Consider the following 11,826-nt stretch of genomic DNA (forward strand, 5'->3'; position numbering starts at 1 on the left):
TTTTGTACATTAAAATGCAGAAAAGTGTGTTTTTTGTTTTTTTGTTTTTTTTTTTTTTTGTTTTTTTTTGTTTTTGTTTTGTTTTTCCAACTAAATTGCGTTTGAAAAACTGATGTGCAAATATTTTGTGACATTAAAATATGCAACACCCGACGTTTTTATTCTCTAGGGCAGTTGTTCTCAGCTCTTGTCTTCAGGACCCACTAACAGGCCAGAAGTATTACCTTGGGGAGATACAGACTAGAATACTGCAATCACTGAGCAGCAAATGATATCACATGTGATGTATTTCAGTTATCTTTCAAACCTGGCCTGTTAGTGGGTCCTGAGGACAGGAGTTGAGAACCACTGCTCTAGGGCCTCTGCTTTAAAAAAAAAAAAAAAAACTGAAAAATTGATTTTTGGGGAGTTTTAAAGCGGAGTTCCACACAAAAATGGAACTTCCGCTTTTCGGAACCCTCCCCCCCTCCGGTGTCACATTTGGCACCTTTCAGGGGGGAGGGGGGTGCAGATACCTGTCTAAGACAGGTATTTGCACCCACTTCCGGCATAGACTCCCATGGGAGTCTATGCCTCTTCCCGTCCCCACCGCGCTGTCTGCTGGGAACACACAGCTCCCAGGAGAGAGCGGGGACCACTTGGGACGCGCAGCGCGACTCACGCATGCGCAGTAGGGAACCGGGAAGTGAAGCCGCAACGCTTCACTTCCTGATTCCCTCACCTAGGATGGCGACGGCAGCTGCTGAGAACCGAGCGGGTTCTCGGCGTCCCCTGCCGACATCGCTGGACCCTGGGACAGGTAAGTGGCCATGTATTAAAAGTCAGCAGCTGCAGTATTTGTAGCTGCTGGCTTTTAATATATTTTTTTTTTTTTTGGCGGTGTGGGTGAACCCCCGCTTTAAGTAATTTTCTAGCAAACAAAAATGCCTCCTGCATCGGGCACGCTCTGTGACCACTGTGTCCTTCAGAGTAAAGGGCCAGTCACAGTTGCCCTTTACCATGTGATCAGCGGTGTCTAATCAAAGCTGATCACATGTAAACATTCTTGCCAGTCATGGGCAGTCCTTTCCTCACGAGCTGTGTCTGTTTGAGGAAAGGAGTGGCAATAACCGACAAGCCTGTCATCACACTGTTTACACTGATTAGTGAACTGATCATCAGTGCAGCCCCATAAGTGAAAGTTTGCAAAATTTTATAACCGAAAAACAGCTGCAGAGTCACTGCTAGGAGAGGGAACAGAGATTAAGCTAAATTGTGGAGTCACTGCTTGAAAGGGGAGCTGAAAGAATGACATTCGGTGCTATTGCTGTGAACTTTTAAGATTCATTTCTCCACAGTGCCTGCAAATACAGAGGTCAGTAATTGGCTTGTTGTAAAACTAATTTGTGGTTTAAGGATATGCATCCTTGATGCTAACGCTGTCCCAACAGAACGTGAACTAAGACCCGACATCTGTATATTCACTTTGTCCTGTGATATGAGAACCTTGTGCAGAGTCCTCTCAGCTCTTTGATTTAAAAGGTTGGTTCTCCTTTACCAAAGAACTGCCTATGCAGGTGAGGGGTGCCTGTAGATAAAATAAAACTGTGCAGCTTTGACTACATTTGGATAGTGCCTTTTGATATAGGTGTAGGCCATTTACAAACCTCCTGAAGCCTGACCAAAAGACTCCCAGAGATGGCACCACCCAATTCTGCCCTGTTGTGGGGATCTTGCTAAGACACCCCCAGCTGTTACTTCTCACCTCCCCATCACAGGAGCGAGCCCTCAAACCCCCGCACGTGTGTGGTCCACTATCTCCAGTGTTGCAGCCTCACTAAGCTCAGAGCTAAGGGGAGAGAGAGCGTACATCCAAAGGGGTTTGAATCAGCTGGGAGTGTCTTGGCAAAGTCCTAGCAACAAGGTAGGATGGGATGATGCCAATTTTTCAGCCAGGATTTAGGAGATATGTAAATGGATCACACTAACAGCAATGGCATTATTCCACTCGGTAGCTGCAGTTTTGTTTTTATCTACAGTTGCCCTTTATCTGCCTAGGCAGTTTTTTGGTAAAGGTCAACTAACCCTTTAAGATGACTGCACCACCTGTGAGTGGCGATAAGTCTTTGTGGAAGAAGGTGTGCAGTATGGCATTTCAGCAGCAACTAATTTCAGACAATATACTGATTCCAATGTGACAAGTCCTTTTTTTTTTTTTTTTTTTTTTTTTTTTTTTTTTTTTAAATCCCTTTACAAAAATGAGGAAAATCTTGAGTAAAAATCAGCTCCTTTTGTTGTCCTGAATAATCAAAGTCCTTGCCAAATATCCACAGCAAGTGTGAAAGAACATCAAACCTTGTTCTGATTTTACATGCAGCATTCCAGAATCTCTCTGGCTCATGCTGATCATTGGATGAAGCTTTGACAGATGTGCTAGTTTTATATAAACCTGCTCCGAAATGTTTACACGATGATACAACACTGTTGTGGATTCATTAAAGCTTCTATAAGCAAATAATTCCGTGCGCTAATGAGCACAATTCATAACTCTCTTGTATAATGCCAGGAAAGTGCACTTGTTGATCTCCAAGTAGCACAGACAGACACTGGTATCGCATTGAGCTTAGCAAAATCCTGCCATAGAATACTCTGCTGCATTTATTTACACTGTAAACATGAATAACAAAGGAAGGTGATGGCTTGAGAATCAGCCAATCAGACACTTGTATTCTTTCAAAAGAGCCAATCACACACATGTATATATTCAAATAGAATTCCAGTAATGACGTGTTCTTTTCTGTAAGAGCGGCAAGGATGTGGAATTCTCTTCCACAGGCGGTGGTCTCAGCGGGGAGCATCGATGGTTTCAAGAAACGATTAGATAAGCATCTGAACGACCACAACATACAGGGATATACAATGTAATACTGACACATAATCACACACATAGGTTGGACTTGATGGACTTGTGTCTTTTTTCGACCTCACCTACTATGTAACTGTGTAACACAAACGCCAGACTGATCAACCCATGCAGCTGTTACAGGTTTGTTCAGTGCATGACTCTTCCTAAATCAACTTTTTCCGTCAGTGAGATGTTACAAAATATATTAGAGAACCAAAATTGTGTCTTTCTGCGGTTCTTCAAAATATAGGAGACCATTCCGACCGTTACATTGTGGCAGCATGGTGCCATTTAATTTAAATGACCAGAACACTACAACACGTGCATTTAACGCAATGCAATGGACAGATCTGAACCATTTGTGCGCTGTAAAAAATGTTGCATGTAAACGCACGTGTGGTAATGCACCACAACCTATCAAATTAAAATAGATTTATCCAAATATTCTTCATAAATAACTTTTTTTTTTTTAACCCGTTTAACCACTTGAGAGCCAGCCTATAATACCACTTCATTGCCAGCTGATTTCTGTGTCACTGATATAGAATAAATCTGCAGCTGCTGATCATTTATTCAGTCCCCCATTCACAATTGCACGTACTCTTTCCTTAGGTTGTTGTAAGGGGATGTTAAGGGATCAGCACTGTAAACCGTACCATGTAATCACTGTGGTGACCATCGGTATATCCAATGACTTGACGAATGTCTTTCAAATCCATTTCAAAATTTAATTTGCTTATACCAATCATGGAATGAAAGCGAGTTCCAACACAAAATAACCACATTCACTGTTGGGCTACATTCACACTGGCGATTAGGGCCGGTGCAAATAGTAGGGGCAGGAATCGGAGATTCACGCTGCGGCTCTCAGCGGCTAGGTGCAGCTGCCAGCCTCATCCACTATGACAGGTCACTTTGTGTGCGGACAGCAGCGAATAGCTGTGACTGCCAGCAGGGCTGGCGCAAGGATTTTTGACACCCTAGGCGAAACCTCATTTTGCCGCCAGTCCCCCCCCTCCCCCCACGGCAGAGTGCGCCCCCTTTTCCCTGCCCATGTAAATCCCACCTTTGTAATAAAGCGCCCATCAAATGCAGCCTCACCAGCACCCATCAAATGCAGCCTCACCAGCGCCCATCAAATGCAGCCTCACCAGCGCCCATCAAATGCAGCCTCACCAGCGCCCATCAAATGCAGCCTCACCAGCGCCCATCAAATGCAGCCTCACCAGCGCCCATCAAATGCAGCCTCACCAGCGCCCATCAAATGCAGCCTCACCAGCACCCTTCAATGCAGCCTACCAGTGCCCATCAATGAATGTTTGCTTGCTGCGGGAGTCGGGACACAGACACAGTCCTCCACCACTGCTGCGCCTCTGACACTATGTGTGAACGGAGTGGCGGCTGCATGCTGATGCTGAGACTTAGTTGCTTGCTGCAGAGAGAAGAGAGTAGGAAAACCAGTGGCCGGGCGCCCTAGGCAGCAGGGCGCCCTAGGCGGTCGCCTAGTTTGCCTAGTAGTAGCACCGGCCCTGACTGCCTGCGATCTGTCATTATGGTGGGTGGGGCTGGCGGCCCGCACCAAGTCAGTGAGAGCCACAGCAAGACTCTGATTCCTGTGGCTACTATTCGCACTGGCCCTAATCGCCATAATGTAGCCTTAGAAGTTTGGAAAAAACATTTTCCATCCTGCTCATTCTAATTTTTCTCATCACTGCGATCAGGAACAATCATTCATTTAACCTTCTCTAGCTATTTGAAAATCAAGCAAATGTTTCTGAAACAAACATGGCTACCTTCAGAAAGTACTGAAACCAGAGACAGTCAGGCAACTAGTGTTGTTGGGTGGTCAGCAATGGCACCTGTTGTAGAATTCCATATTAACCTATGTATTTCATAGTATTCATATTCATTTGTATATGTTATTTATTTATTTCAGGTACTTATATAGCGCTGTCAATTTACGCAGCGCTTTACATATACATTGTACATTCACATCAGTCCCTACCCTCAAGGAGCTTACAATCTAAGGTCCCTAATTCACATTCATATACTAGGGCCAATTTAGACAGGATCCAATTAACCTACCAGCATGTCTTTGGAGTGTGGGAGGAAACTGGAGTACCTGGAGGAAACCCACACAGGCACAGGGAGAACATGCAAACTCCAGGCAGGTAGCGTCGTGGTTGGAATTCGAACCAGTGACCCTTCTTACTGCTAGGCGAGAGTGCTGCCCACTATACCACTGTGCCACCCCCAATTATTAGTATAGATATCATTACTGTAATTTTTATTATTCATAATATTATTATTCATATTATTAGTGTAGTAGTGGAATTATTATTATTATTATTAGTACAATATTAAGAAAAGCTATTAGTTTTTATAGTAGTTCATACAATTAATATTTATAATATAGAATAGTTCATTTTAAGTTTATAAGTCCACTACTTAGAAAAGAAACACTTTGACAGCAGTTGAACTACAGCAAGATAAGATAGCATTCTTTGAAGGTAGTAAAATCAGCCATTGTCAAGAATAAGTAATACAACTTCTTATAGTGTTGGTTTAAAAGTATTTATGTGGAATATGGGAAAGCTATGTACATTAATTTTGACAGGGTCAAAAAAGTTTGCTTGTGCCCTCATTAAAACTGTTAATATGGTATATTTGAAAAAGAGAACACTGATGTGTATGTATGTATGTACAGTGTATATATTAATAGACCATATTGAATAAAGCAATTAGCTTTGTATGTATGTACAGTTGTGCTCATAAGTACCCTGGCAGAATTTATGATTTCTTGACCATTTTTCAGAGAATATGAAACTTTTCTTTCACTCATGTTTAGTGTTTGGCTGAAGTCAGTCATTTATTGTCAATCAACTGTTTACTTTTTTAAATCATAGTGGCAACAGAAACTACCCAAATGACCCTGATAAAAAGTTTTCATACCCCCCTTTTTTTTTTTTTTTTTTTTTTTTTTTTTTTTGTAATTTTGTTAATTTTTGAGGTTTTTAGAGGTAATGAAACCTACCCCAGTTCTTAATGCTATGTATTGCCCCCTTTAACATCAATGACAGCTTTTAGTCTTTTGTGGTATTTGTGGATGAGGCTCTTTATCTTCTCAGATGGTAAAGCTGCCCATTCCTCTTGGCAAAAAGCCTCCAGTACCTGTAAATTCTTGGGCTGTCTTGCATGAACCGCTTGTTTGAGATCTCCCCAGAGTGGCTCAATGATATTGAGGTCAGGAGACTGAGATGGTCACTCCAGAACCTTCACTTTATTCTGCTGTAGCCAATGACAGGTCAACTTGGCCTTGTGTTTTGGATCATTTTCATGTTGGAATGTCCAAGTAAGTCCCATGCACAGCTTCCTGGCTGATAAATGCAAATGTTCCTCCAGTATTTTTTAATATTTTACTGCATTCATCTTGCCATCAATTTTGACCAAATTTCCTGTGCCTTTGTAGCTCACACATCCCCAAAACATCAGCGATCCACCTCCGTACCTTTCATAATAGGTCTTGTTGACTCCTCTCCAAATGTAGTGTTTATAGTTGTGGCCAAAAAGCTCAATTTTGGTCTCATCACTCCAAATGACTTTGTGCCAGAAGGTTTGAGGCTTGTCTCTGTGCTGTTTGGCGTATTGTAAGCGGGATACTTTGTGACATATGCGTAGTAATGGCTTTCTTCTGGTGCAGCACTGGATGAAAGTTGCAAGGGTCTGTCAGGAGTCCAGAAACTCATTGACCTTTTATACACACACAATAATTGCAAGCAAACAGATCACAGGTGAGGGTGGTTACCTGTAATAGCCATTCAAACCCCTTTGTGTCAACTTGTGTGCATGTTATCAGGCTAAAATCACCAGGGTATGTAAACTTTTGATCAGGGTCATTTGGGTAGTATCTGTTGTAATTATGATTAAAAAAGAGTAAACACAGTTGATTGATAATAAATGGCTTCAGCCAAACACTACCATAAGTGAAAGAGGTTTTTGTGTTATCATTCATATTCTCAGAAAAATGGCCAAGAAATCATATTTTCTGCCAGGGTATGTAAACTTTTAAGCACAACTGTGTGTGTGTGTATGTATGTATGTGTGTGTATATAAAAATAAAAAAATAAAAAAAAAAATATATATATATATATATATATATATATATATATATATATATATATATATATATATATATATATATATATATATATATATATATATAACCTTTTTTTATATGAATTCATATAGGATTGTATAGTTAAAAACTATAAGACTTATAACACATAAGGTGGGGTTATTACACGTTCATTTTCCCAAAGTCGTAAATATGTCATCCTTGAGTTGGTGAAGTCTTACCAACTCAAGATGGGTTTGATTTAACATAACTAAGGTGACATTGTCTCTACACAAGTATTTTAATGGGTAAAACCATAGACAAAAACGGTTATAAATCATTTTAATAAACATATAGGAATTGTGGGAATGAATATGTTTATCTGGTTATATGACAGGTGTCAGATTTATGGTTAGTTACATTGACGTAGATCTTGGCAACCAATCATGTTGTACCTAATATGCTTGCATTGCGAGAAACTGTATAAGTTGAACATGCACCTTGTAATACTTTGAACTAGACCTGCATGATTAATCTTTAAGAATCGAAATCGCAATATTTTTCACTTTCGGATCTTCAAAACAGCCTGTCACAATTCTTTCTAACAAGTGCAGAGAGTTCTCACAGCTGGAAAAAAAAAAATCCAGGCAGCCTGCCAAGTTTTATCACAACACCGGAATAAGTAGAAACAGTATCTTTTCGTTCTTAACTCTAATGTGTAAATGAAGGAAGTTTAACCATTTAAAGACCAAACCTTTTCTGACATTTATTGCTTACAAGTAAAAACCATTATTTTCTGCTCGAAAATTACTTTGAACACCCAAACATATTATTTTTTTTTTTTTTTTTTTTTTAGCAGAGATCCAAGAGAATGAAATGGTGGCTGTTGCAATATATTATGTCACACCGTATTTGCGCAGCAGTTTTTTTTTTTTTTTTTTTTTTTTTTTTAAATACACTTTCATAAATAAAAAAAAAAAAACTAAACAGTAAAGTTAGCCCATTTTTTTTTTTTTTTTTTTTTTTTTTTTTGTATAATGTGAAAGAAGATGTTACACCCCGAGAATCGTGATCTTTATTCTAAGCAAAATTGTGATTCTTATTTTAGCCAGAATTGTGCAGCTCTTTGAACATAAACCTGTATGGTTCCAGCTGTTTTAAATAAACCTGTATCGTTGAAGTCCTGCCTGGTCCGATACGTCAGTATTCTACTTCACACCCCCTGTATTTCTCCTAGTACCTGTTCTCTGATGAGACAAAGAACAGTGTGGAAAGTCTGGTAATCCGCAGTAACCAATTAGAAGTCGCACTTTGTTGTGCTCACTACTTTACAGGTATTAAAGGCAAATTGGTTAAAGCCCATGGCACTGCACGGGTCAACTGCTCATTTTGCATGGGGCTGGGGGAGCAGAAAGCTTATACTCGCCCAATCCTTTTATCCTCTGCAGAAGCCCCTCCCCATGGTCCAGCTGTGTTCCTGGTCTATGGAGCCAGCTCTGGACCTGATGACGTCAGGTACAGTCCACTATTCAAGACTGCTGGAGCACAGGTGTTCCGGACTGGTCTTGTGCTGGTAGAATTGTGTAAGTATATTTGTTCTAGACGACAAAAAAAAACAAAAAAACAAGCAGATAACCCATGCACTGCGAGCATAGCCCCACTGCATGAGAATGTTTGTTGTTTTGTTTTTTTTGTTTTTTTTTTCTCCCAGAATTGGGCTTTAGCTGCTTGCAGACCGCCCACCGTAGATATACTGCAGCAGGGCGGCCGCTCTGTGCGTGATCGCGTACCTAGTGCGTGATCTGCGCACCGTGGTAAAGAGTGCCACCCCGGCTGTGCTGCGATTGGCTGCAGCACCAACCAATCAGATCGCTGGCACCTGACGATTGGCTTCGGACATTATCGAAAAGAGTCCTGTGTAGGTAAACAAACACAGGGCTCTCTTCTGACCGCAGCAATGTGCTGTTTTTTTCCTTTCTTTCTTTCTGCAAAGCACATTGCTTAGTAAAAACTGCACACACCGTACATGATAAGGCATTTTGGCCACGTATTTAACCCCTTGATCACCCTAGATGTTCACCCCTTCCCTGCCAGTGTCGTTAGTACAGTGACAGTGTATATTTTTTAGCACCAATCCCTGTATTGGCGTCGCTGGTTCCCAAAAAAAGTTTCAGGTGTCCGATTTCGAGAAAAAGGGTTGACTCCCAGAGGTTGCGTGTAAAATTGCCAACATCCCTGATTTGTCTGCCACAATATCACAGTCCTGCTAAAGTCCCTGATTGCTGCCATTACAAGTAAGAAATAAATATAAATTCCATAAATATGAGTTAATAGACTTAGACACCTCTCTATATAATAGCTACACTGGCTTGATGTTTTGGGCTAGATATCATGTATCATGAATTACAAGTTAGCTAAAAGTCTTTGCATAGATCTATATATGTAAAGGTACAGATACAAAAACCTTTCAACTCTATAATAAATAGGAAGGGTGGTTTGGCCACCTCCCTAATTGGACGTCTTGTATCCTCCAATACCCCCCCCCCCCCCCTTTTTTTTTTTTTCTCTCGCTTAGACCCCTCCCCCCTAATTTGTTGGATAAGATGGCATCGCTAGCCAACACTTTATTATATTATATAATTTACAACTTTTATGTAGATTGCTGCCATATGTTGTGATGACATTTTTACATTTGGCAGTTAGCCTCTAGTAGAGTTAACAATATTAATAAGAATTGTTGATGTTATAACATTGCATTTTCCAAGAACAATAAAAATGTATTATACAAAAAAAATTCCATAAAAATATCTCATAGTTTGTTGACGCTATCGCTTTTGTGCAAACTAATCCATATACGCTTATTGGGATTTTTTTTTAACCAAAAATATGTAGCAGAATACATATTGGCCCAAGTTTTATGAATGAATACATTTTGATTTTTTTTTTACTTGGATAAAATCCTTTCTTTCTTTCCTTCTTTCCTTCTTTCTTTCTTTCCTTCCATTTGAGTACAGTGTCGCACGAATGCGCAATTGTCAGTTAAAGTGGATGCCAAAATATATTTTTATCTAAAATCATTCTATTTTTATATGCATTTACTTCTGTATTAATCATGTTTACTGTTTGATTCATTTGTATTGATTGTACCATCATGTCCAGTGATTATATTAAATATGTATATGTGAATATTATGTAAATCCTTTGTGATTACAGTATTCAGTTTATATTATTAATTATTACTATATTTTTAATACCTTGGACCATCAATTTGGTACCATGACATTACAATAAATGAAATCTAATTTACAATCTAAAAAATTACTCTCATTAAATAATTAGACCTATATTTTTTGACATGCCTCACTCAAAGTCCCGTCCAAATATCTGTCGGTTAATGTAATGCAGTGCCATATCACAAAAAAAAAGGCCTGGGGGGGGGGGGGGGGTTAAATCCTCGAGCTGAAAGTGATTAAATAAAGCTCAATCCAAAAAAAAATCAAAATACCCCTTGCAGCGGGGCTGTGCCTACACTGCAAGGATGAATTAATTGCTTGTTTTACGTCTAGGGGGAACAATAAAAGAAAATACACTTACCCGATCCTCCACTCCTCCCCGCAGCTTGTTCACCCCTGCGCTCTAGCTGTCTAGGGTCCTGACATCATCAAGACCAGAGGTCGGAGGAGTGGAGGATCAGGTAAGAAAAACTATTACTTCTCTCCCCTGGACAAAATCCTTACAATGAGGACACAGGGATGATTTTTTTTTTTTTTCCTGCCCAGAGTTGGGCCTATGCTTATGAATGTTTGCATTGGCGATCTTTACCAGTACATAGCAATGTTTATCAGCCAGATCACTAAGTTTGATTTGTTGGTTTCAGAATCCTCAATGAACCTGGATGACTTCATCAGTATGGATCCAGCCGTGGGATATGGCAAAGTGTATACACTGGAGAAGTTTACAGAGTGCTTCAGCACCCCCGTATGAGGTGTTCGGTCTGCTCATTCAGGAGGACAATGCAGGGAGACCAGCTATTCATTGCAAGTTTCCACTCTGCATAATTCATTCTGTCCATTGTCAGTGTTCCGCTTCTCGGCTTTATCCAGCTCTCCGGTGCACAGGAGCCCCGTACAACCTGCTGGAGGACTGACACTGCTACATGTGACTATTTAAGGAACCAGTTTTATTTTTTCAATCACCAGCAGGACTTTGTCAATTTTAAGAGGGGAAAAAATCATTACTGTCAATATTAAGGATCTTCATTTTATTATTATTAATAAATATACCATGCTTTAAAGTGGTTGTAAAGGGTATTATTATTTATTTTTAATTTTTTTTTTTTTAATTAATAATATACTTCCCCTGCTTTGTGCAATGGTATTACACAGAACAGCCCCAAACCTCATCTCCTGGGCTCCACCATTGGCACTCTTGGCTCCTCCTCTTCTCTGGAATCCACTTGGCTAAATGGGTACGCCTGCGGGCTCGCTCCCGAGCTGGGATGTGTGCGACAATTGACATAAAGTCAATTGAGAAAAGTCCCGCCCTCCTCCTAGATCAGCTCGTTTGATAGACAGAACACTACGTCTATAGACAGAACACTACGTCTATCACACGAGCTGATCTAGGAGGAGGGTGGGACTTTTCTCACAGTACGGCTAAAGTTTTCACACTCAGCTCCGAGACACACAGCGGGAGATGCCCGCAGACTGTGTATGACATATAGTGGAGGAGGAGGGAGCGGAGCGCTGCAGCCACCGCTTGGCCCAAAGGGGCCCCAGGGCAGGCAGCCTACTGATCAAAAAAATTTTGATTGATCAAAAAAATTAAC

The 11,826-nt window shown here is 40.5% G+C and overlaps 1 protein-coding gene across 2 annotated transcripts in view; it reads left to right on the forward strand.

Annotated features, from left to right (window-relative positions):
* Positions 1-11,292, forward strand: part of NTAQ1 (N-terminal glutamine amidase 1) — a 33,655-nt gene extending 22,363 nt beyond the window's left edge. For both annotated transcript variants that reach the window (XM_073632216.1, XM_073632215.1), the window contains exon 6: positions 10,876-11,292. In XM_073632216.1, the coding sequence (XP_073488317.1) occupies positions 10,876-10,982 (107 nt within the window). In that variant the 3' untranslated portion in view covers positions 10,983-11,292. The remainder of the gene's footprint in view (positions 1-10,875) is intronic.
* The last annotated feature ends 534 nt before the right edge of the window (positions 11,293-11,826 follow it).

This window comes from Aquarana catesbeiana, linkage group LG05 (genome assembly GCF_042186555.1).
Source record: "Aquarana catesbeiana isolate 2022-GZ linkage group LG05, ASM4218655v1, whole genome shotgun sequence".
NCBI classification, from domain to species: domain Eukaryota; kingdom Metazoa; phylum Chordata; class Amphibia; order Anura; family Ranidae; genus Aquarana; species Aquarana catesbeiana.